Source organism: Bos mutus, chromosome 15 (assembly GCF_027580195.1).
Source record: "Bos mutus isolate GX-2022 chromosome 15, NWIPB_WYAK_1.1, whole genome shotgun sequence".
Lineage (NCBI taxonomy): Eukaryota > Metazoa > Chordata > Mammalia > Artiodactyla > Bovidae > Bos > Bos mutus.
Genome location: NC_091631.1, coordinates 76,615,615 through 76,643,222, shown reverse-complemented (window position 1 = coordinate 76,643,222; position 27,608 = coordinate 76,615,615). Strand labels below are relative to the sequence as shown.

Below are 27,608 nucleotides of genomic sequence, written 5' to 3'. Positions count from 1 at the left end.
TGGTAGGGGTGGGGCAAAATTGCGGGACGAGCGCTGAACTACCCCCTAGTGAAGATCTCAAGGTCTAGTATAATAAACAGGGGATAATGGAAGGATATTGAAAGCCTTTCTGCTGGTTAGTACAGGGCACACTGCACTTCCCTCAAGGTTCTGCAGAGGTAGATGGCCATTTCTCAAGGTTAGTTGATATAGATTGAGATTTGGCCAGAAGATGATGAAAGCTCAGTTTTAGACGTTCCTCTCCTTTGCCTCAGCAGGGCAATATTGAGACATAACATGGGTTCTTCATTCTTAGGAGTGTGTGTAATCACTTGGTGGAGTCATTTTATAACTTGCATTTATTTTAGCAGAATTCTTTTTTAATGCTTGTTTTACTTTCTCTTCCTTTTCCATAGGAAGCCAGGAGTTCTGTCATTCTATAACTGCTTCGGAATCCTGTTGGCAGAAAACAGACATTTCTTTAAACATTTCAATAAATTAGAAATAGAAATGAAAGGTCATCAGTTTCTTTTTTACCACTCTGAGAAGGTAGGGAGATGGAATTTGGAGAAAGTAATAGATTTGAAGTCTTCAGATTTCATAAGAATTGAACTTGCTACTCACACCATTCTTTCTAGAAAACATTTGCTAGATTTTCTGCTTTAGGGATACAGATATAAATTACAGTAGGTACCTGACCTCAACAAATTTTGAGCTCAACAGGAGATATTCAGAGAAGGTAATGTGATAAGTAACTTATCCAAAATCTCAGAGTTTATCACTGACAAAGTCATGACTACTGTTTACACAATTCTAGCCCTTCCTTAAAGCATTTCATAACACAAAATAATTGTATATCTAGGTACCTAGTAGTTTACAGTCTCATTGAGAAGACAAGACAGTCAACAAACATGAAACAATCAGCATGTAGTGCATGACACCCTATAAATAAATGCTAGGGTGAGATGCATGCAAAAGTATTCCTATGAGTTTGGGATAATATTTTTACTTAGCAAGGTTATACCCAGAAATGACTGGAAAAACTACTCTTTCATTTGCACATATGAGCCCTTTCTAATCCTAACCCATTAAAAGTGAAGATTAATTTCTGACCATTTGTTTTATTTGGACTTGTCAAGTATATACTTAATGGGATTTTTTTTCCAACTTTTATTAGTATGCTATGCTATGCTAAGTCACTTCAGTCATGTCCGACTCTGTGTGACCCCATAGACGGCAGCCCACCAGGCTCCCCCATCCCTGGGATTCTCCAGGCAAGAACACTGGAGTGGGTTGCCATTTCCTTCTCCAACGCATGAAAGTGAAAAGTGAAAGTGAAGTCGCTCAGTCGTGTCCGACTCTTAGCGACCCCATGGACTGCAGCCTAACAGGCTCCACATATATATGGAGTATAGTTGACTTACAATGTTCTGTCAGTTTCAGGTGTATAGCAAAATTAATCAGTTATACACATAATATAGTTACTCTTTTTAGATTATTTTCCCACATAGGTTATTACAGAATATTGCATAGAGTTCCCTGTGCTATAAAAAGGTTTGTATTAATTATCTATTTTTTGTATAGTTATGTATATGTTAATCTCAGTCTCCTAATTTTCCCTCCCCCCTGCTTGCTTTTGGTAAGCATAAGTTTATTTTCTACATCTGTGACTCTGTTTCTGTTTCATAAAAAAATTTGTTTGTATCACTGTCTTTCAATTCCAAATATTAGTGTTATCACATGATATTTGTATTTCTTATCTGACTTATTTCTGTAGTATGATTTGCAGCAACATGGATGGGCCTAGAACTTCTGACCTTTTAAAAATCTTCAAAGTTGAGCACGTCACAATTTTTCTTTTCTTTCACTAACTGAATCTATCTCTTTTGTGTTATCACAGGATCATTGTACTACATCTTGGCAGTGCTTCTGTGGTCAGTCTTTGTTCAGATATAACAAAAAGAGGAACTCTCACTTTCAGTAAAAATTAAATGTTAGGGAAGCTTAGGCAGTAAAAAAAAAAAGCATGAAATCAAGACAAGCATTCAGAATTTATTTCCAATAAATATTTAAAAGGAAAGGGAGACAGAGAGGAGATGATATTGCCATTATTAGCACAGTTAAAAAGGAAGCAAAAGTTATTCAGATAATCCTTATCCTGAAACGAAATGGGACTTGTTAGTTTTAAGTCCTTTAAACATTGAGATATCTGAGAGAGAAGAACAAAGAAAACAAGATGTAGGGGACTGAGGAAAGGGAAAATAAAACAAAACAGAGGTGCCAACATAGATCAGAAAATGTTTGGTCATTTCAATTTTTTTCTTCCAAAATGAATAAACATTTCTTCCCAAAGGGTTGGGAGGTTCATTTGCTGACTACAGGGGATTTCCCGACAGTGAACCCGGAAGTTCCGAACAAGAATTTCCCAATCGGTGGTTAGAAGTCCCAGCCCCCTGTACTGAGGAAATGCCCAGTAACTTTCATTTTCGAGACTGTGCTCCTTCAAGGCAGTAGGAAGATACTAAGCTTATTATCTATGGCTGGTGAGTAGGGGTCTTTTTCCTAGCTAGGGGTCAGACACTTGAGTCTTAGAAAACACTTTATTAATTGCTCTGTGACAGACAGAAATATACAAAAGAGAAGTGAGCAGATTCCGTGAAAGTTACATTCTTCCTGTTAGGTCTGTGTAGCTTAAACTGGGAACTCTGCCTCAGAGACTGAAGGAGAGTATGATCTCCAGATAGCCCAGAGCCAGGAAGCAGTTAATTCTGTTTTTACAGCTTCTGATAATCAAAATGAGGGGTGGGAAAAGACAAATACAGTACATTTTTATATGTGAGAAAACTCTGAAAATTCTTAAACACTGTATGATATCTTCTAGGCTTCCTCTTGATTCCATAAAACTCTCTCCATGATCAGATAAGTGAGTCTTTGAATTCCCACCTTCCCTTGCCATCTCCTATATTGAATTATGCTCTTGGTCTTTATTAAGTGACTCCATTTTTTCCTCATTTCTAGCTCTGGTGCTAACTACTCACGCACACTATTTCTTGGACTGTTCTCACAGTTTTTAACTGGTCTCCTTCTCTCCAGAATTTAATCTTCCAATCCATCTTGCATATTGCTTTCAGGTCACATATCTTACACACAGAAGCTGAAGAGTGTAAGAAATGGAGTCTGTCTATGCAGCTATTATTCATGCTATTTATGCAGCTAATATTCAAGTACTTTAAATCATTTCTTTGCTTCATTTTCTTCGTTTGAAAAGGAAGAGGTTCAATTAATTCAATGATTTCTAAACTTTACAATACATCTAAATAATCTGTAGACATTAACACATTTAGATTATCCCCCCCAACCTTGAATTACTCAATCATGAATAGGCTGTAATTTATAATATTTTAAAGATCTACAAATGATTCTTATGTATCTGCATTAGGTTTGTCTGCAGATTAGCATTGTTAGGAAAGAAGAGATCATTATCTTTCAGTTCTTATGCTCTAGATATCTAAACTTAGATTTTCTTACTCAGTTAATTGCAATGATCCTTACTACCATTAAAACAAACAAACAAACAAACAAAAATGTCTGAACTTGTCAGGCAGGTTTTCGTACCTTTCAAAATATATTAATATTTATTCACCCTTCCATTAATCTCTCTAAAGCAAGATTTCAGTTTCCTTAAAAAATGTTTATTGCATTCACCCCACTCATACTTTCTTGCTACTGTGTTTCTTTATTTCTTTCATTTTCCCTGTAGGGTAATTATTTCCAGGTTTCTGTCTCATTTCACATGTTTAATTTAAGCTCCTAAAATGTGAGAATTGACTGTTTTCTAGTATCTTCTTAGTGTCTTCTTCAGGATACTAATACAGCATTTGGCTGGGGAGTAGTATTTTAAATTCACGCTCATGGCTGCATCTTTAGCTAGGCAGGATGACTTCACTGGATATTGAATTGGAATCAGGACATCATTAGATAATAGACATGAGAAACTGAAAAAAAAACTAGTAGAGTGATTCAATACACTAATGAGTTTGGTTGCCATTGTTAAATAGTACACAACTATAGGGGAAAAATATGCTACTTTAGGTTGAAACAAGTTTCTCTGGGAGCATATAGCTCTGACACTCCATCTAGTTTGAAGCATTAGGGAGAATTTCCAAAAGGAAATGGCATGTCATTTGAGACCTGAAGATAAAAAGAAAGGAATAAGGAATGTTGGGTGTGAGAAACTGTACATAACTTTCTAGAACCTGAATGAAGAGCAAAGTGTTCAAAATATAATGAGCAAGTTGGGTATGGTAGCAGAGGGTGAGGCTGAACAAGAAAACCTAGATTACATTAAGCTGAGACATTTCACAGTGAAATCTATTCAAATGATCTTTAGAACTTTGACTCTGCTTCATTGTGAAGAACTGATTAGAAAGGTCCAAGAGTAGACTTATCTGATTCTTAGAGTAATTTAAAAAGAAAAGATATTGGCCTGAACTGGAGTACTGAACTATTAGAAAAGGAAAAGCCATCAGATTCTTCAAATACTTAGTACATAAAATCAATACAGTTTGATGTGAGATGGAAAATAAAATACAGATGGTAGAAGAGGTTCAATATCACCAGTTTTTACTGATTTGGTATACTGGACTGTAAGATATCATTTACTAGTATGTATAGGTGATGAAAAATGAACAGTTCAGCTTTTAAAAGTTGAAGTTATGAGTTTGTGGTATACAGAGAAAAAATAACTATATGAGCCTTAATATTGAGATCCATCTTTGGGCTGGTCTATAAATTCAGAAATTATTTATTTGAATAATTAATTTATTATTTAAAGCCAATAACTGAAGCCATGAGTACTTGTAGATAATAAGTGGATGTAATGCCAAAATTATACAAATCTTTAATCGTTTACTGTATTTCTCCTAGTACCACTCATTCAGTCAACATTCAACCTTGTTGAGGGCAGAAATAAATGAAATAGAATCCCAGAAACCCATCAGAGTAAACATCTCATACATTAATTGTATGTTGTTTGTAATTCTTCAAATTCTCTGTTATGACCTGTCTGCTGTACTCTAAGACCAATGTTACTGTGACTTTTTCTGAGAAGCAGCCTTTTGCGCCCTCACCTGAAGAAATTTGTCCAGTCTTTTCTGAGTCCCTGAATTACTTTCTGTTCTCTTAAATACCTCTTTACCAAGTTCAATCCAGGGTTGGGAAGATCCCCTGGAGAAGGAAAGGCTACCCACTCCAGTGTTCTGGCCTGGAGAATTCCATGTACTATACAGTCCATGGGGTAGCAAAGAGTCAGACACTGGACACGACTGAGTAACTTTCACTTTCACTTTCCCAAGTACCATGTAAAGTAGTTTGATGATTTAAGAGTTGTGATTCTGGATTCTGAACCTCTGAGTTTTGAATCCCTCTCTGCCCTCTTACTAACATGGCTACTCTTCACACAATTTTGGTCAAATATTTAACTAACTGCTCTGTGCTTGTTTCTTTTACCATATAATATAAATTTTAAAATATTTATTACATGAAATTTTTATTACCTTTGAGAAGATTCATATGAAGCACTTGAGACCAATGGGACTTAATTAATATCAATTGTATTTATTGAAGCTGTGCTATGGTTAAATTTATAGAATATGGCATAAGAACAGAAATGTGATCCAGCATTTTATTTAAATGATCTGTAAAATAGGGAAAGTATTAACCATCTCTTTGGATGATTATGAGTGTCTATTATATTCATATTCATAAATTACTTAGTATACTTGTAAATAATATTTTCTATTGCTTTATACTTATCTTTTAAGAGATGTTAGCTATTATTAAATGAACAGATTTTAGGAACCTTTTTATTCATGTTTTGTTAATTTCCATGTTTCTTTCTCATAAAAGTTGTCCAATATACATTTATTGAAAGAATACCTGAAGCTAAAATAAACAATGAGGCTGATGCTTCTGGGCCAAAGTTCTTGTTCAATGTCTTGGTGAATTTTTTTAGACTATGTCATTTTGTGTCAAGGTTAGCTTTATTTCTAGATGGACTGTATAACTCTCTTGTAGGTTTAATTAAGGATTGGTGAGATATTCTGTCTTCCTATACACTACATGTTCAAATAATATCTATGGTGTTACAACAAAATATTTAGTAATTTGACTTCTTTATTTCCCGACAAAAATTCAAATTATCCCAGACAGTAATAAATTAACCTGGTGTCAGGCTAATCTATAATATTGAAAGATCAACCACCAGATTGTTTTCAGTTCTGAATATTTTGAGACAAGATCAAGTTGAAGCTTTGTATTTCTAACAGAAGACAAACACAACAAAAACCCACTTAAGATGTTGGAATCTTTGGGCAAAGAACTCATTTCTGGCCTTTTGGATGACTTTGTGGAAAAAAATGTCCTGAAATTGGAGGAAGAGGAGAAGAAAAAAATTTATGATGCCAAACTTCAAGACAAAGCCCGGGTCTTGGTTGATTCTATACGACAGAAAAACCAAGAGGCAGGTCAAGTCTTTGTTCAAACTTTCCTAAACATAGACAAAAATTCCACCAGTATAAAAGGTAAGACTGAAATTCTTTACAAAGGATATCTTAATTTTTTTAGAATCTACTTGACTCTAAGGCTGTTCCACTGTCGTTTATAGTTCCCTCATCCTCCTATTACTAATGTATAATTTTCATTAAATCTATCATTGCCCTTTTAGAGGCCACTTTGTCACTTGTGGGAGGGCGTCCAATTTCCAATTAGCTGGGAAGCTGAGTCTTCTGTTTAGGTTGTTCATTGAGATAGCTACAGAGACTTTATAATAAGGAATATCTGAACCTGAACTTAGGTTTCTGTCACTTTGGACACTATGTGTCTTCATTCAAGTTTCTTATCCTTCATAAACATCAATATGAGCATCTGTGAAATGGGAAGAATTTCACTAACCTTGTCACAGATTTTGTAAGGCCAGGAACATAATGGCAGGTATGGGCTGACAATTCCTAATATTTTAGCTCCCATCTGGAATTCTCCTCTGAGCTCCAGATATGATTAGCTCTAGCTTCATATTCAACATTTCCACTTGACTGCTCCATGGACTTCACAAGCTAAGATACAAAAAATGAAATACTTAATTCTCCCCATCAAATCTGTTCCACTTCCATCCCCTATCTCATTAAATAAGACTACAATCCACTGAGTTTCTTAATCCAGCTCACTTTTTTTTTTTTCACCAATGAATAATAGCTCCTAGCAGAGTACCAAGGATATACCATATATATAAAGCATAAGGCATATAATAAAAGTTGGATTCATCCATGTAATAAATAGTAATTATCATAATTATTCTCTAGCTTATAATGTTTATACCTTTACAAGGCTTATGTATTCCTGTGAGTATACAAAATAGGAGAATGTCTATAAAGTGTCCAATATCTTAACCTCTTTCAAAACTTCACTTTAATTGAATTCTAAATATCGCTAGAGTCTAAACATCCTCAGGTCCAAGTTCACCAGTGATGGACTCAATTTGGTATAATTTAACCTGAAATTCCAGCCCAGAATACTGGAGCTTATCAATAATATCAAGATGTAATAAATGAAATGCCACACAATTGTAGAGACCTCACTAGAGAAACTAAGTATTTTTAATAAGCCCTTCCCTGGTGGCTCAGAGGTTAAAGTGTCTGCCTGCAATGCGGGAGACCTGGGTTCTATCCCTGGGTTGGGAAGATCCCCTGGAGATGGAAATGGCAACCCACTCCAGTATTCTTGCCTGGAGAATTCCATTGACGGAAGAGCCTGGTGGGCTACAGTCCACCTGGTCGCAAAGAGTTGGACGTGACTGAGCGACCTAACTTAACTTTTCACTGTGTAGAAGGGATGCTACCACCAGCAGGAAGTACATACTATTCTAATAGATATCCAAGATGTTATCATTAATATTTAAGTTGGTCCTTGTGCAAGTTTATTATTTTCTCTTAAACTGGGATGGGATAAAAATGATTTGGATTTAGAAACAAAATCAGAGAGCAGACTTGTAATTTCCAAGGGGGAGAGGTGTGGGAGAAGGATTGACTGGGATTTTGGGGTTAAGTAGATACAAACCATTACATATAGAATGGATAAACAAGGACCTACTGTATAGCACAGGGAACTATACTCAAATCCTGTAATAAGCCAGGATGGAAAAGAATAGAAAATATAAGATAAAATAAGGCAACACAAAATCAGAGATAATTCAACAAATAGGAATCAGAGTTGAAATAATGGGAACTTCAAAATGATTTTAGCAATCCCAGAAACAAGAATGAATCTTAAATTGAAATAACCTGTCAGCAGAATCCGTGGCAGGCAGGAGGCAGGTGCAGACCCTTTCATGAAGTATCCAGTCATCCCCTGAGTTCTATCTGTACATGGAACCTCCAGAAGAGTCCTAGGACACCTAGAGTACCCTGGTCTAGGAGATCAGGAAGCTGAGTAAGTTGGGCAATTAGAATGTGCAATATTAGAATATTAGGCCTTTGGGGCATAGAGGGTTCTTAGCATAGTATTGAGGAAATGGGTTGGGAGATAAGAAGAATCCAAGCTATTTGTTTTAACAAATAGGTCTATACTTGCCTCCTGTCTGCCACAGACTCTTCTGAGAGGATATGTTATTTCAGTTGAAGATTTGTTCTGGATCCTGCAATTGCTAAAATTATCTTGAAGTTCCCATTACTTCAATTCTGATTTCCATTTGTTGAATTATCTCCTATTTTGTTTTATTTTATTTTATCTTAATCTGCCTGCAATGCAGGAGACCTGGGTTTGATCCCTGGATCAGGAAGATCCCCTGGAGAAGAGAATGGCTACCTACTCTAATTTTCTTTTCTGGAGAATTCCATGGACAGAGGAGCCTTGTGGGCTACAGTCCATGGGGTAGTAAAGAGTTGGACACAACTGAGTGACACTTTCACTTTCATACAGACTATGTACCAGGAACTGCTATTTAGTCAGGAAGATAATTATTCAAATTCTTTTTTTTTTTTTTCAAATTCTTAACTTGCCAAGGGAGATGGCTTGTCTTATCTAGTATCAGTATCTTTATTTTTGTTTCAGTTTAAGAGATTTCCTCAGCACACCATTAGATAACAGATAAAACTGAGATATTAAAATTTTTTATCTAAACTCCTAATTTTTTTCTTTTTTTTTTTTTTTTTTTTTTTTGCTGTTCTGTCAGGCCCATGGGCTTTGGACAGCAGGCTACACTATATTTATTACACTGTATTGAAATGATTCATGCTAATTTTACTATTAAATATAAGAAAGTCTAATTTTCAGTTTTATTTGTAAATGCTGCCTCTATATGTAGACACATAATGGCCATTAGGAGATAACATTTGTTGAATTTGAGAGTACACCAAACCTGTAAGTTACCTGAAAACAGGAGACTTTCAATGACAAAACATGCCTTCTGACCAGAGACTATCCCAGGACCCCAGACATCTTCACATTGGCAGAATCTTCTGAAATAGGTAGATATGTTCACATAATCTATGAAAATAAATGTTCAGAGAGTTTGGTACCCTTTGCTTCCTCTCCAGAGCTTAGATTTTTAGCATACTTTTTAGAAAGACATTTTAAAAAACAGTATTTAAAAAGTAATGGAAAAAATAAATGAAATAATTATAGAAGATGATATTGGCTTTCTAATGTAAATCAAATTAATAAGAAAAAAATTGATTAGTTCATGTATATGAACATAGAGGTTTATTCCTTTCATAGACAAAAACCTTGTTATATTAGTTCTTGATAAATTTCTCTTCGGGTTTTTGCTTATGAGGACACTCTTCCTTCCCTCTCAAAGGAAGGGCTTTGGACTTTCCCAGTCTCTTGCACAATCTTAGTCAAATGAGGCCAACCAGTTTCCGAAAATATTACATTTCTCAAAGGATTAAGGCAGAATGAGTCAGAAACAATCATTTCCAAGAGGGAGAAGTTATTTACTCTATATGAGTTGAAAACCTAGTGCTGGTTATTCAGCATTTGGAGGCAGACATTCAGAGTATGTAGAATGTAGAATCTCTGACAAATTTGTCCTTTTGACACTGGGTACAGTACTATGGTTAATAGACAGCATTTCTCTTTTAAATAGTTGAATTCACAGCTTGATGAGGAATCCTTGAGGCTCACTTTCTCTGGAAAGGTTAAGAACTCATGCTGAGGTTGAAAAAAAAATACCTGGGTGATACAAGATTCAAGATTCCTTTAAGTATTTGGGGGTGTATGTGTCTGTATTTGTTGTGTGAATTAGGAATGGACTTGGGATATCGGACTTAGCTTTTATGTGCATAAATTGTGTCTAGTAACACATTAAAATGATAAAATTTTGATATATTATGTTAATTTTTAAATTAATTGATACTATATTTATTTAATGTGGGCATTAGAAAATTTAAAATTGCACATGTGATTCAATTATATTTATAATAGATAATACTGATGAATATTTAGTCAATGTGCTCTTGCTCAGACAACAGAAAGTCCACATAGATAATTAATACCTTAGAATAAAACTATTTGAAAAATAAAATTGTTTTGTTCAGTAAGAAACAAAGTTATTTGATCCCAAATCATCAAGGTTATTTTTTTCACAATATCAGAATATGTTATTGCATTTGTTAGTAGCTCTGCTTTTACTACCAAGTATTTCTCCTTTCTTTCCCAGTGATAATACATCTATCTCCTATCACCAAATGTGTTAAAATCTTTTCCCCAGACTGTCCCCTCTCTGTCAGTCTTCTTTGGTGATAACTGGGTCACAAGGACATATATTACCAATTATATCATGTGATGTATCCTGCAGCTCCTGAGGAAACTGTGGCTGGACCAGATGAGTCAGTGGGATCTGCAGCTACCCTCAAGCTTTGCCCTCATGAAGAATTCCTGAAACTGTGTAAAGAAAGGGCTGGAGAGGTGCTGTGTTCTGTACATGAAAGGGAGGAAGAGAAGCAACTGCTTTCACTAAATACATAATTTCTTAAAGCGCTAGTTACAGAACAGCAGGGTGGGGACAGTGGTAATTTTGTTTATAAATACTTTGAGCAGGAGGAAATCACATGGCCTCACACAAATTCCAGTTCTCTTTCCCTATGATAAAATATGTCTGTCATTTTTTCATTTATTTGTTGTCAAATATATTTGGGATTTATTAGAATTTTAGCTGTAGTCACAGAATCAAAATATTTATGAAATAACGTGACTGAGTAATAATTGGTTGCATTCTAGTTAAAAAAAATGTTAACATCTGCAAAACATAATAAATTAGTATTAAAAATAGTAACAAAATAATGTTACCTAAGGCAAATAATCTTTGGTGTATTTATTTTTAGCTGGAGCCAATGGCAAATATCTCCTAGTTTTTACAAAATTTGACCTGAATCTTGAACATTTAGAAAGATTTGACTAGGTGTAGAAGAAAGACGAGAAGGAGAGGGTAGGAGTTGTTCTAGTCTCCTCAAGATTCTTGAGTAAACATTACAAATATGTTTGGATCCTGTTCTGGGCTTTTGAAAGACAATTCACTTCCTATTTGTACTTTTTTCTATTGTCAATTTAATCCATTAAGTAAGAAAGAGGAAGGACAGTGTCTTCTGGTATAGGATAGGAGAGGAGACAACTATGCAAGCCCTTAATAGCAACAGTGATTGGTATATGAAGGTTTAAGAGAGATTTAGGTAAATCAAACTCATTGCATATCAATTTTCTGTAGATCTATCCAATCAAGGAGAGAAAGGACCGCACTCGTCTGGCTCTCATCATATGCAACACAGAGTTTGATCATCTGCCTCCCAGGAATGGGGCTGCCCTTGACATCCTTGGAATGAAGCAGCTGCTTGAGGGTCTTGGCTACACTGTGGAAGTGGAAGAGAAACTCACAGCCAGGGTAAGGGTCCCTCACCTACCCTGACACACACATATTCAACACATATCCAATACATATGGATCCTCCTACTAGCAAGGGAACTTTACAATACAAGCAAATGCTTTAATAATCATAGGTCTCATTTATGTGCATGTGTGTGTCTAAGTGTGTGAATGTGTGTTGTAAAGTAAATATTAAGACAGGTGAAATCTGTGTCTCTTTAGAGTTTCAAATATCCTTAATTCCATAAAACCTGACAAAAAAACTGATGGGCATGTATACCCACACAATTCTGAAGTGTGAAGGTTGAGATTCAGCCCTAGTATTTCCCAGAAAATTCTAGAGTAAAGAATGCTAGCAGGAGTGAACTGCTATTTACAGCATTCACATAAATGCTGAATCCTGACTCTGGCAAAGGCTATACTGGCATGGGGGATGGGTCAGTAAATGAGACAGAAGGTTCCCAGCTCACACTGATGTAGGTTAACTTGCTGGGTGGTAGGGAATGATCAAACCATAAGCAAAACAGAACATTTCAGAAATTTGATGTATCTGTATGTCTTTGAGATTGAAAAGAAAGTGAAAAGGAAAAAAAGGAAACAAAATAATACATTGGTGAATGGGGAGTAATAATGTTTGATTGTTTTATTGATAACATAATAATAAGTAATAATGTTTCCATCTTGACCAAGAAAAACATCTGTGAAGAGATAATATGCTGTTGGACACATGACTATCAGAGACAAGATAGCTCTAGAAAGATGTGAATTAAATATATTCCAAGAAGGCATGACTACAAGTGAAAAGTCTGAACTGAATTTGAAACTGTTACATGAAAAGTAGGAAAAGATCAGTGTAACCAGAGGAGGAGGAAGAATGTCAGAAGGAGAAGTATGCTCATGTCAGAAGTTTTATTTTATTCTAAGTATGATGGGGAGTGTTTTAGAAGGAAAATGGTTTGATACATTTATTATTCAAGTTTCTTATTAAGTAGTGAGAGAAAGGAAAGAGTTGAAAGGGAAAGTATATAGTGACAATAAACAAATGTAAAATGTATTAAGAGGACAGGTTATATCAGGACCAAAATTTGAATCTACTGATCCATTATAGAAACAAAAATAAAATTATCATTGAGTATCCACTATGTAAAGGTACTGTGACTGAAATGTTGCAGACCTTTCTTATACTGATCATAAAAAATAGGAGGTCAGTTTAATTTTAATGCTTGTCCCATTGAAATAAGACTTTGTGGTCTTTTCAGGACATGGAATCAGTGCTGTGGAAATTTGCTGCACGTGAAGAGCACAAATCCTCAGACAGTACATTCTTGGTGTTCATGTCTCATGGCATCCTGGATGGGATCTGCGGGACTATGCACAGTGAGGAAGAACCAGATGTGCTACCTTATGATACCATCTTCCGGACATTCAACAACCGTAATTGCCTCAGTCTAAAGGACAAACCTAAAGTCATCATTGTCCAGGCCTGCAGAGGTGGTGAGTTGTGAGATGAAAATCCAAAGTTCATAAAGATCATAAAGGTGTTTGTAGTGCATGTTTTATTTCTAGGGGAAATAATCTTAAACTAAATTGAATTATTAGGAAATTCCATTTAGGGGGCTGATCTCATGAGACTTGTTAGATGATAAATTTCTGATAAATTAACTGAAAAATTCAATTTAAAGTAAGTGATTAAGGAGATCACTAGAATCCTCAAAAAATTAGACATAAATATTCTAACCTTGGAATGAAATCATTTAAATGATTGCTTTGCTTGTAAATTTTTACAGACATTTTGATGTTCTCTGGCTTGAGAGGAACTTCATTTGAAAGTTGGGATATTAATAATAGCAATACATTTTCCTTTTTTTCCTCATAGATTATTGAAATGGAAATGACTTGGGAGATGAGGGAACTTGGGATTTCAGGGAAATGCTTTTGTTTCCTTCTTCTTCTTTTTTTTTGACTCCCAATTGCCATTTTAACTTTTAGAGCAGTTTTTAAAGTTGAAAAGTAGAAATAATTTAGCTATAAAATGATAAATATGCTCTGAGATTATGCAGATAAGGCTTTAACTCCTTTGTTACTCTCAGCAAATGTATTCCTCCAGTTTTACCATGTTTTTACTATTAATTGGCACATTGCTCAATGACATAAGAAAAAGACAGTGTTGGGTGGAGATGCACTCACTTGTGTGTATTTGTGTGTGTACTTCTGTGTATAATACTAGTTAGAATAAACATTGTAAAATAATGAGGTAATTGCAATAGTCACACTGAGGGAGACAGTGTGAAGAAAGTTGATGTCTCTACAGCAAATTGTGGGGAATTGTGGGTCAGTGACTCTCCACCAGCCTTGGCAGACAGCTTCTCACAGTCATCCGAGAACCTGGAAGAGGATGCTGTTTACAAGACCCATGTAGAGAAGGACTTCATTGCTTTCTGTTCCTCAACTCCACGTATGTATCTTTCAGTTGCAGACAGGGATTTGTGGGTCTAAGGCTATCTCTGAATGATTCCTAAAAAAAAAAAAAAAAAGAGTAAGAATGATTTGATACAAATTTTGAATACTGTCAATATGTTTTACTTTTTCTTCACTTTTAAAAATTTATTTTTATTATCTGTTGTACTTTATAGCCAAAAGTATCATAACCATTAGAACAACCTAATACAAAATAATCCCTTTACTATCACACTGGTTACAAACAGATTATTGATTCAGTTTTCTATTAAATTCGTGTAACATTTTGAGTATAGTGTTTTTGGGATCTAAGGACTGACTGCCCTTTCTGAAAAACTATCAACTCCAACTCATGTTATCTATTATTTCTCATCTGGTGCTTCTTAGAACAGCACCATAAACATGCACTAGCAAGTAGGTGCATATCCTTTTAGAGGAAGAAGCAAATGATAAAATGGGGCTTATTACTAGTAAGAGAAGAGCGTTTATTTCTTCAAATCTACATAATCATCTTGAGAGGCCTTGTATCTGAGCATTTCTAACTTGAAGATTTTAATCATTCATCACTTTATTGAGGCATAATTAACATACAAAAAGCTGTACATGTTTAATGTATATAGTTTAATGAGTTAGGAGATAAGTATATACCACTATCTATACCACTATCTGTTACCACTATCTATACCAAAAACATATTCCTCCCTTCCAAAAGTTTCATTAGATCTATTGATTTATTTAGGAGAAGGCAATGGCAACCCACTCCAGTACTCTTGCCTGGAAAATCCCATGGATGGAGGAGCCTGGTAGGCTGCAGTCCATGGGGTCGCTAAGAGTCGGGCATGACAGAGTGACTTCACTTTCACTTTTCACTTTCATGCATTGGAGAAAGAAATGGCAACCCACTCCAGTGTTCTTGCCTGGAGAATCCCAGGGATGGGGCAGCCTGGTGGGCTGCCGTCTATGGGGTCACACAGAGTCGGACACGACTGAAGTGACTTAGCAGCAGCAGCAGCATTCATTTATTTTGTTCACTATATTGTGAAAGACATCATGATTTATAATCTGTAAACAACCACCTGTATGAATATGGAGAAATTCTTCCTTCTGAACCTGTATTCCTTCCTCTGTAAAATAGGATAATTACAATCATCTCTCAAGCCTCTTTTCAAAGCCAAGTGGATAAACATAAACACATAGTAGAGAGTCAGTCTCCAAAAGACAATGCAATCTCTATGAAATGAACTTAAGTTGTGATAATCTGCTTCTTTAGTTGAACTTCTTTTGGAAAATGAGTTAATGGAAGGTTGTAAGTTCTTCTCCTAAATATGTCAGGATAATTCCCAAGATACATTTTTGTTTTAAAAGACAAAAAAAAAAAAAAGTAAGAAAAAAAAAATTATGAACACCACAGCCCAAGGCTTACCACTTCTTATCATCATAGATAATGTGTCCTGGAGAGACATAAAAAAAGGTTCTCTCTTCATTACACGACTCATCACATGCTTCCAAAAATATGCTTGGTGCTGTCATCTTGAGGAAGTATTTAGGAAGGTAAGTTCATCTTTTCTAATCATTAATTCGTTAAGGAAAACTTAAATATTATTTGCCTTTCAAGTGACAATAAAAGATTTTTTCAGGCACACAAAAGTAGAGTAGCACTTGGTTTCTGTAATTCATGTATTTAATATACAATTTACAAAAAGACTGCATTAATGCACCACAGAAGAACAAAATGCTACAAAATATGAGCTTGTATCTTATGGGCTATAAGTTTCTTATAATTCAAAGAATGGAAAGTATATTGGATTAATTTTCACTGCTTCATTTAAATATATATATTATATATATAATATATATGTAGTATATATATATATATGGTGGTTTACTTAGTAATGGGTTATATCTTTGTGACACAGGTGTAAGTGAGACTCATGTGATATAAGGCTACCTAGAACTTACATTCTTATGAGAGAGATGGGCATTAAAAAATATTTCAACAAACACAGTGTAATGCAAGTGTGATAGGATCCATGAGGAGAAGGTCCTAGGAAATGTGAACACCTTGCAAAGAATATCAATGACTTAGTGACTGAACAGTAAGGACATTTGAAAGAGAACAGAGGTGAAAAAAATTATTTGAATATAGTGGTCCAAAAGGGAACGCTTGATTCTCATTCCCCAACTCAGGACATTCCCTATTTCCTCCCTCCTTCCTAGTTTATTTTTCTCCATAACTCTTACCACCACCCAAATAATATATATTTGTTTGTTTGCTATCTTCATTTACTTACTTGAATGCAAGCTCATGAAACCTGGGATTTATTGAATACTCAACATGCTAGCAGGTAGGAATTAATAGTCATTGAAGAAATAAATGCATGAGTGTGTGAATAAATGTTCCTCTTTTTTCAGTAAGAAAGTTATTGGTACAAACATGGAAAACTGTGGTTGTTTTTAAACTAAAACCGTAGAGAATAATAATACTTCTGTAGGAAAAAAAAAAGAATATACCTTTCATGAATTGGAGAAAATTGTAACATAAAATGAGTCAGGGTCTCAGTGAATAAGAACATAGGAAGTTAAGTCCTATTGAAAGAATAAGATTTAAACAGTACATTTTCAAGGGAATTCCTTAGAAAAGATTAGAAATAGTGGATCTAAGTAAGTAGGATTTCACTGATAAATCTATGGGGGAAAAAAAAAAGGCCCAAATATCAACTTAGTGTTCAGACTGTGAATCTTGCTCATCATTCAGACCTTAAGGACAAAACCCTGCAATATTAAATTGAAGAGTTAGACTTATTGGAGGTAGAAGATAGAGGATCTCTGAGCTTCAGTTCTCATGAAAAAAACACCAAGGGATAATTAATCATCAAATCTATAGATCAGAAATGGAAAGTAGAGAAAATGAAATTTGAAAATACTTAGTTTAGGCATAGGGCTTCCTTGATGGTTCAGAGGGTAAAGAATCTGCTTGCAATGCAGGAGACCCAGGTTCCATCCCTGGGTCAGGAAGATCCCCTGGAGAAGGGAATAGCACTTATCACATTCTCCCTTAGCAAATTCCATGGACAAAAATTTTGTGGGGCCACCAAGAGTCTGACATGACTGAGAGACTTAGGTATGTATTTTGAGATAAAGAGACTATTCTGACATTGGGTGTCATATCTAAGAGGTAGAATAGCAGCAACAAGGAGTTAAAATATCCAAGGGCTTGGTTCCATCAATCCTAGGAGCACCCTTCATTCAAAAAAAATCTTTGGCTTATTTTGCAAAACATTTTCTGAGATGCATAAGAGATATGTATCATCTAGAATCTCTTTTTGTTTTTAGGTACAACAATCATTTGAAAAACCAAATGTTAAAGCCCAGATGCCCACTGTTGAACGACTCTCTATGACAAGATATTTCTACCTCTTTCCTGGCAACTGAAAATAGTAAGTGTCAAGAGATGTTGTTGGCAGGCAAAAGAAATAGGAGAATGATATTAATAGTGAGGACCAAAGACAGCTCATTGCTTTAGTTGTCAATTAGTAAGTTGGTATTCCTTGTTGATATAATTTGGTAATATGTTGTTATTTGCTTACTCTCTATATATGCATTTGGGTCCTCCTCTCATAGACAACAAAAAGAGTCCAAAATCCAGTATTGGGTGCAATCACAAAAATGATAGAATGATCTATATATGCTTCCAAGGCAAACAATTCAATATCACAGTAATCCAAGTCTATGCTCCAATCACTAATGCCAAAGAAGCTGAAGTTGAAGTGTTAGTTAGTTAACACTTCTAGAACTAACACACGAAAAAAAGATGTCATTTTCATCAGAGGGGACTGGAATGCAAAAGTAGGGAGTCAAGAGATCCCTGGAGTAACAGGCAAGTTTGACCTTGGAGCACAAAATGAAGCAGGGTAAAGGCTAACAGAGTTTTGCCAAGAGAATGCACTGGTCATAGAAAACACCCTCTTCTAGCAACACAAGAGACTCTACATGTGGACATCACCAGATGGTCAATACCAAAATCAGATTGATTATATTCGTTGCAGCCAAAGATGGAGAAGCTCTATACAGTCAGCAAAAACAAGACTAGGAGTTGACTGTACCTCAGATCATGAGCCTCTTATTGCAAAATTCAGAGTTAAACTGAAGAAATTAGGGAAAACCACTATATAAATGGTATATATGTTCATGGATTGGAAGAATAAATATAGTGAAAATGAGCATACTACCTGAAGCAATCTACAGATTCAATGCAATCCATATCAAGCTACAGAAATAGAACAAATGATGTCACAGTTTGTATGGTAACACCAAAAAACCTCAAGTAGCCAAAGTAATCTTGAGAAGGAAGAATGGAACTGGAGGAATCAATCTGCCTGACTTCATACTATACTACAAAGCTACAGGTATCAAGACAGTATGGTACTGGCACGAAGTCAGAAATATAGATCAATAGAACAAAATAGAAATCCCACAGATAAGTCCACTCATCTGTGAAGACCTTATCTTTGATAAAGGAGGCAAAAATATACAATTGAGAAAAGACAATCTCTTTAACAAGTGGTGCTGGGAAAACTGACCAACCATATGTAAAAGAATGAAACTAGGACACTTGCTAACACCATACATAAAAATAAACTCAAAATGGATTGAAGATCTAGAGGTAAGACTGGAAACTATAAAACTCTTAGAGGAAAACATAGGCGAACACTCTCTGATATAAATCACATCAAGATCCTCTATGATTCACCTCCAAGAGTAATGGAAATAAAAATAAACAAATGGGACCTAAATAAACTTAAAATTTTTGCACAATAAAGGAATGAATAAGCAAGGTGAAAAGGCAGCCATCAGAGTGGGAGAAAATAATAGCAAATGAAGCAACTGACAAAGAAATAACCTCCAAAATATACAAGCAGCTCATGAAGCTATATACCAGAAAAATAAATGACCCAATCAAAAAATATGCCAAAGAATTAAACAGACATCTCCCCAAAGAAGCCATACAGATAGATAAAAAACACATGAAAAGATGCTCAACATCACTCATTATCAGAGAAATGCAAATCTAAACCACAATGAGGTATCATCTTGTGCCAGTCAGAATGGTCATCATCAAAAGGCTACAAACAATAAATGCTGGAGAGGGTGCGGAGAAAAGGGAACCCTCTTACACTGTTAGTGGGAATGCAAACTAGTACAGCCACTATGGAGAACAGTGTTGATATTCCTTAAAAAAACTGGAAATAGAAGTGCCATGTGACTCAGCAATCCCACTGCTGGGTTTACACGGCAAGGAAATCAGAATTGAAAGAGACATGCACCCCAATGTTCATCACAGCACTGTTTATAGTAGCCAGGACATGGAAGCAACCTAGATGTCCATCAGCAGACAAATGGATAAGCAAGTTGTGGTACATGTGCAAATGGAATATTACTCAGCTATAAAAAAGGACACATTTGAGTCAGTTCTAATGAGGTGGATGAAACTGGATCCTATTATACAGAATGAAGTAAGTCAGAAAAAGAAACACCAATACAGTGTGTTAATGCAGATAAATGGAATTATAAATATGGTAATGATGACCCTAAATGCAAACAGCAAAAGAGACACAGTTGTAAAGAACAGATATTTGGCCTCTGTGGGAAAAGGCAAGGGTGGGATGATAAGAGAGAATAGCATTGAGACATGCACATTACCATAGGTAAAAAGGATGACCAATGTAACTTTAATACATGAAGCAGAACACTCAAAGCTCATGCTCTGGGACAACTCTGGGGTGGGGTGGGGAGGTAAGTGAGAGGATGGTTCAGGATTGGGGGACACTTGTACACCTGTCGCTGATTCATCTCAATGTATGGCAAAAACCACCACAATATCGCAAAATAAATAGCCTCCAATTAAAATAAATAAATAAAGTTTTAAAAAGCTCATATTTTATTGTAAACTTCATCTCAATGCTAGAAATATTTACCTACCATCTTCTACTCCTGGTTTCTGACATTCTGGTTACATAAATCCATGGATACTTCAGCAGAATAACTTTTAGTTTCTAATTAGCCTTTAGGAACCACATTTGGGGATTGAATTATTTATTTGACTAATATTTATCAAGCACTTACTATGTTCCAAGTTCTATTATAGATGCTTAGAATATACCAGTGAACAAGATAAATGGGATCCTTGTTCTCAGAAAGCTCATACTCTAGTGAGTGGAGACAGACTCTAAATACACAAGCAAGTAGATATATGTCAGAGAGTGATATGAGCTAAGGGAAAATAAATAAATAAAAAAGGCTAAAAAGACATAAAAAGATAGATCCTGTACTGTTATAGATAGGTCACTTTGAAAAGGCTGGTTTGGAGTGATGAAATGATTTGAAATCAGAACGAATAGAGTAGGGGATGAACCTCATGGTTCTATGTGGAAAATGCGTCCCAACAGCAGAAACAGGAAGCAAGCTCCTGAGGCAGATATGTGCTTAAGCTGGTTAGATGCTGCAAAAAGACAGCTGGCTAGAGAACGTGAGTGGGAGAAATGGCAGAGTGAAATTCAGGAAAATGGTAAAATCTCACTCAGACTTTACAAAGATCACTCTGATTGCTTATTGCTAAATAGCTACAAAGGTCACCAACAGAAAGTAGGGGAAATAGCAAAAGCATATGGAAGAAAATAAGAAAAAGAATCACAGTAAGAATTCAATTGAAGGCTTCCAGGGATTACTATATTGATTTTCTGTTCTTTTTCTCTTTTCCAGAAAATCACAGGAAATTCAACCATTTATCAGCTTCAAGAAGCATTTTTATCAGCACAGCATCCATGTTTAATCTTTTGTCTTTCAATTAAAGTGAAAACATATGAACTGTTCTTTGGGGTCCTCTAAGAAAGAATAGAATTTCAATTAAAACAATGAATGGATGGAAATAAAGTAGAAGAAGAAAACTGGATTTTCTTGTTATATTGCATATAATGCCTGCACTTTACTGAGTGAAGAGAACTAGTCATGACTTGCCCTCAGCAGCAGGGTGAAAGGAGATGGTGCACATCTGGAGACAAGGACCAAAAACTGGGTCACCTGCTCCTTTGATCACTCATCAAACCTTGCAACTAGAATGATTTGGAAGAATATTTCTAATTTATTATTTAACCAACATCATAGGTCAAGTTCAATTTTTTTTCAGAAAGTTGTTATGGTACCTATGTATCTTTCTTCTTATCCATAAATAAATTTGCTTTCTTGTTGATGATTTTTCATTCCAGATTTCCAAGCTTCAGGAAAATTTTGTTATTTAGCAAACACTTGGTAATTGTCTAAAATAAATTGGGCCTTTGATTTAAGATGGTATAATTGGGTGTGCTTGTATAGAAAGACAGACATTATTAGATACAGAACATCCAAGAGTGTGGGAAATGTCAGCAATGGGAAAGAAAATGTTAAATTTTCTGGAAAGTGAATGTCAGTAGAGGAATTTTAGCAACATGGCCATCTGAGCCACTGACTAAGGAGATGTACCACTTCAATTACATACATGCAGAATGCTGAATAGATATATCAGGACATGCTGAACTGTATTACAAATAAAATGATTCTCTAGATATCAAATACTACCATGATAAGTAATATTTGTTATTGTTTGTCAGAATTCTTTGAAAGATTTTGATTACTGTAAGGGATATTTTATATTTAAGTCACTACTTTAACCCTCACAACCATCTTATGAAGTAATCACTATTAATATTTCTATTTTATAAATAATGAAACAAAAGAAAATAGAGCCTAAATGATGTCCCTAAAGTGACACATAAAGTAGGTGGCCACACCAGGATTTGAGTGCAACCAGATTTATTCTGAAATCTGGATTGTTAACCACTGCACCATACTACCTCTCTAAAAAAGGAGAGACTGAAATTGTACAGGTTTTCAATTATAAGGGTTAACTGAAATTTGAATTGTAATGTTTAACTAACAGTACAAAGACTTGTGATGTATATATTTCTGTCCCTCACTTCTCCACTTGGAACCAAAGACCCAAAAACATACAAAAACGCATCACAATGATCCAAAAATATACAGAGACAAACTTTCTTCTCTGACTACTGCATGATGATGTTAAAACCCCAGTAACATAAAGACTGCAACAAATTTCTACATAATTAGAAATAAAAACACATGCACATAGTATATGCATATATAAACATAAATATACATACAGATGTAAAATAAGAAAGGAAAAGGTATGAATTAAGTACTCAACTTGAGAAGTCAGAAAAATGCTGAACCATTAAGAAAATAGAAGAGTAAATTATAAAGATTAAAAGAAAAATATATATATAATGAGACAGTAACAGAACAAAACACAAATTTTGAGCAGATTCTTAGAAAAGAAAGAAAAAAACTTTTCCTTTAAAAATGAAGTAAAAGTGTTAATCACTCAGTCCTATTCAACTCTTTGTGACCCCATGGACAGTAGCTTGCAAGTCTCCTCTGTCCATGGAATTTTCCAGGCAAGAATACTGGAATGTACTTCCATTTCCTTCTCTAGGGAATCTTCCTGATCCAGGGATTGAACACGGGTCTCCTGCATTGCAGGAAGATTGTTACAATCTGAGCCACTAAGCACACCTCTTCCTTTAAAATGGACTCATTAAATAGCAGACATTCACCAGGATTGAGTATGAAAAAATAGAATAAGCATAAAGACAATATTAGTGATAAAGAGATATAATAAATAGAGATCAACATAAACACAGAAAAATCACAAGAAAATATAGTACATAACAGTGATGGAATTCTAGAAAAAGTAAATTAGCAAATGAGGACATAAAGAAATGAAAAGACAAATAAATCAATAAATAATAAATTCAGTGAATTTTCTTTGCTATATTTACTGGAAAAAAAAAAAAAAAAGAACAGACCCAAAGGATTGTAGAGAAGTGTCTTACAAAGCTTTTAAGAATTGATAAGCTCAATTTTATATAAATACTTCCAAATAATAAAAAGAGAAATAAACTTCTTAAGTTCTTTTCAGGGCTAGTACAAAACTGACTGGAGAAGGAAATGGCAACCCACTCCAATATTCTTGCCTGAAGAATCCCATAGACAGAGGAGCCTGACAGGCTACAGTCTATAGGGTCCAAAGAGTCAGACACAACTTAGCAACTAAACTAACTAACAAAACTGATACAAAACCAGAGAAGTAGAGGCAAAGTTAGAAAAATACAAGCTGATTTTTCAGGTGCATTGATGTAAATATTATAAACAACATGTTAGCAAAGCAATTCCAGTCAAATAGGAAACATTGCTGATATTTTTTTAATAAGCTAGTAATTACTCTGGGAATGAAGTTATAGTTTAATAAAAATATATATGGAAGCATTCATCAAAATAAGAGATTAAAAAATTCTATTCAATTTTGCACTAGATTTCAAGATAATAAAATGCATGCTAAAAATATAAACTAAAACTTTTTGAAGCTCAAGAAACAAAGCCATCACTGTTTCTGAAAATATGATTTTATTCATTGAAAATGTTTTAAAGGAATAATATAAACCTCTAATTTGCAAGAACTGAGATCAATATACAACATTTAATAGCAATCTTGTTTTCAAAACACAACCAAATACTTTAAAAAATTAATTTGTTTATTTTAATTGGAGGATAATTAATTTACAATATTGTGATGGTTTTTGCTATACATAAACATGAATCAGCCATAGGTATACATGTGTCCCCCTCATCTTGAACCCCTTTCCCACCTCTCTACCCACCTTTTCCCTTTAAGTTGCCGCAGTATACCAGCTTTGGCTGCTCTACTTCATGCATCAAACTCACACTGGTCATCTATTTTACATATGGTACTGTTTATGTTTCAATACTATTCTCTCAAATCATTCCAACCTCACCTTCTCCAGTTGAGTCCAAAAATCTGTTCTTTTTATCTATGTCTCCTCTGCTGCCCTGAATGTGGAATCAGTGGTAAATTCCATTTATATGTGTTAATATACAGTATTTGTCTTTTCCTTTCTGACCTGCTTTACTCTGTATAATAGGCTACAGATTCATCCAACTTATTAGAATTGACTCAAATACACTTATTTTTGTATCTGAGTGATATTCCATTGTGTATTTGTACCATAACTTCCTTATCCACTCAACTGCTGATAGACATCTAGGTTGCTTCCATGTCATAGCTTTTGTAAATAGTACTGCAATGAACATTGAGGTACATGTGTTTCTTTTAATTCAGGTTTCCTCAGGGTATATGCCCAGCAGTGTCATTGCTGGGTCATATGGCAGTTCTATTCCTAGTTTTTTAAAAGAAACTTTCACACTGTTCTCCATAGTGGCTGCACCAATTTGCATTCCCACCAACAGTGTAAGAGGGTTCCCTTTTCTCCACACCCTCTCCAGCATTTATTGTTTGTAGACTTTTTGATGAGATAGCAGCCATTCTGACTGATGCAAGATGATACCTCACTGGAGTTTTGATTTACATTTCTATAATAATGAGTGATATTGATAATTTTTTTGTGTCCCTATTAGTCACCTGTATTTCTTCTTTGGAGAAATGTCTGTTTAGGCCTTTTGCCCTTTTTTTGAGTGGGTTGTTTGCTTTTCTGGTATTTAGATGTACGAGCTGTTCATATATTTTGGAGATTAATGCTTTGTCAGCTGTTTTGTTTGCTATTATTTTCTCCCATTCCAAGGCCTGTTTTTTTCACCTTGCTTATAGTTGTGCAAAAATTTTATGTTTAATTAGGTCCTATTTGCTTAGTTTTGTTTTTATTTCCATTACTCTGGGAGGTAGATCATAGATGATAGTGATGTGATTTATTTCAGAGTGTTCTGCCTGTTTTTTCCTAACAATTATAGTTTTGGGTCATACATTTAAGTCCTTAATCCATTTTGAGTTTATTTTTGTGTATGGTTTTAGATAATGTTCTAGTTTCATTCTTTTACACATGGTTGACTAGTTTGCCCAGCACCACTTGTTGAAGAGACTGTCTTTTCCCATTGAATATTTTTGCCTATTTTGTGAAAGATAAAGTGTCCATAGGTGTTTGAACCTATCTCTGGGCTTTCTACTTTGTTCCGTTTGCCCATATTTTTTTGTCTTTGTGCCAGTAACATATGGTCTTGATGACCGTAGCTTTGCATTATAGCCTGAAATAGGGAAGATTGTTTCCCTTCAGTTGCATTCTTCTTTTTCAAGATTATTTTGGCTATTCAGGGTCTGTTGTGTTTCCATATAAACTGTGAAATTATTTTTTCTAGTTCTGTGAAAAGTATCATTGATTATTTGATAGGGATTGCACTGAATCTATAGATCGCTTTGAGTAGAATACTCATTTTGCTTATTCTTCCAATCCAAGAAAATGGTATATTTCTCCATCTATTTGTGTCATCTTTGACTTCATTCATCAGCGTTTTATAGTTTTCTGATACAGATCTTTTGTTTCCATAGGTAAATTTATTCCAAAATATTTTATTCTTTTCTTTGCAATGGTGAATGTGATTGTTTCCTTAACTTCTCTTTCTGATATTTCATTGTTAGCATATAGAAATTCAAGGGATTTCTGTGTACTCATTTAATCCTGCAACTTTAATGTATTCATTGGTTTTCTTGTGGCATGTTTGGGGGTTTCTGTGTAAAGAACATCTCATCTGGAAACAGTGCGTTTTACTTCTTTTCCAATCTAGATTCATTTTACTATTTTTTTTTCTTCCCTGGTTAGGACATTTAAAACTATGTTGAACAGTAGTGGTGAGAATGGTCACCCTTGTCTTGTTCCTGATTTTGGAGGAAATGCTTTGAGTTTTTGCAATTGAGAATAATGTTTGCTGTTGGGTTTGTCATATATGGCTTTCATTACTTTGATTTATGTTCCTTCTACACCTACTTTCTCATAGAATTTTGTATCATAAATGGGTGTTGGATTTTGTCAAAGGCTTTCTATGCATCTATTCAAATAATCACGGCTTTTATCCCTCAATTTGTTAACATGCAGTATCACATTGATTGATTTGTGAATATTGAAGAATCTTTGTATCCCTGGAATAAAGCTATTGGTCATGATATATGAGCTTTTTAATATGTACTTGGATTCTGTCTACTATAATTTTTTGACGTTTTGAATTTTTTGAGACATCTAAGTTCATGAGTGATATTGGCCTGCAGTTTTCCTTTTTTATAGCATTTTTGTCTGATTTAGGTATCAATATGATGGTCTCATAGAATGAGTTTAGGATTTTTCCTTAGTCTGCAATATTCTAGAAGAGTTTGAGTAGAATAGGTGTTAGCACTTTTCTAAATTTTTGGTAGGATTCACCTGTGAAGCCATCTGGTTCTGGGATTTTGTTTGTTGGAAAATTTTTGAGTATGGTTTTGATTCCCATGCTTGTGATTGGTCTGTTCACATATTCTATTTCTTCTTGTTTTAGTTCTGGAAAGTTATAATTTTCTAAGAATTTCTCCATTTCTCCCAAGTTGCCCATAATATTAGCATATAGTTGCCCATAGTAGTCTCTTATGATTGTATTTGTGTGTTGGCTGTTGTAATTTCTCCTTTTTCATTTCTAATTTTATTGATTTGAGTCTTCTCCCTTTTTCTTGTTGGTGATTCTGGCAGTTTGTCTATTTTGTTTAACTTCTCAAAGAACCATCTTTTAGCTTTACTGACCTTTGCTATAGTCTCCTTCATTTCTTGGTCATTGAATTCTGCTCTGATTTTTATTATTTCTTTCCTTCTACTAAGTTTATTTTTTGTTGTTGTTCTTTCTCTAGTTGCTTTTAATTTAAGGTTAGGTTTTCATTTGATGTTTCTCTTGTTTCTTGAGGTAGACATGTATTGCTATGAACTTCCCTCTTATGACTGCTTGTTGAATCCAACAGATTTGGGGTCATCTTGTTTTCATTATCATTTGTTTCCATGAATATTTTTTATTTTCTTTTTTGATTTCTTCAGTGATCTATTGGTTATTCAGAATCGTGTTGTCTAGCTTTCATATGTTTGTGTTTATTACAGTATTTGTGTGTGTGTGTGTGTAGTTGATATATAATCTTACAGAATTCTTATCAGAATAGATGCTTGAAATTATTTCATTAAAAAAAAATACCATAGATTTACCAGAGATCAAATTGCCAACATCCTTTGGATAATAGAAAAAGCAAGATAATTCCAGAAAAACATCTACTTCTGCTTCATTGACTACACTAAAGCCTTTGACTGTGTGGATCAGAACAAATTGTGGAAAAA

General features: G+C 34.7%; 1 protein-coding gene across 1 annotated transcript in view; it reads left to right on the top strand.

The window, feature by feature from the left end:
- The window catches only part of LOC102272500 (uncharacterized), a 35,452-nt gene extending 13,763 nt beyond the window's left edge, over positions 1 to 21,689 (top strand). The window contains exons 10-18 of the mRNA XM_070383118.1: positions 2,420 to 2,522; positions 6,306 to 6,560; positions 10,832 to 10,941; positions 11,738 to 11,911; positions 13,152 to 13,386; positions 14,204 to 14,347; positions 15,791 to 15,900; positions 17,683 to 17,786; positions 21,109 to 21,689. Of these exons, the coding sequence (XP_070239219.1) occupies positions 2,420 to 2,522; positions 6,306 to 6,560; positions 10,832 to 10,941; positions 11,738 to 11,911; positions 13,152 to 13,386; positions 14,204 to 14,347; positions 15,791 to 15,900; positions 17,683 to 17,781 (1,230 nt within the window). The 3' untranslated portion in view covers positions 17,782 to 17,786; positions 21,109 to 21,689. The remainder of the gene's footprint in view (positions 1 to 2,419; positions 2,523 to 6,305; positions 6,561 to 10,831; positions 10,942 to 11,737; positions 11,912 to 13,151; positions 13,387 to 14,203; positions 14,348 to 15,790; positions 15,901 to 17,682; positions 17,787 to 21,108) is intronic.
- Positions 21,690 to 27,608: the final 5,919 nt, after the last annotated feature.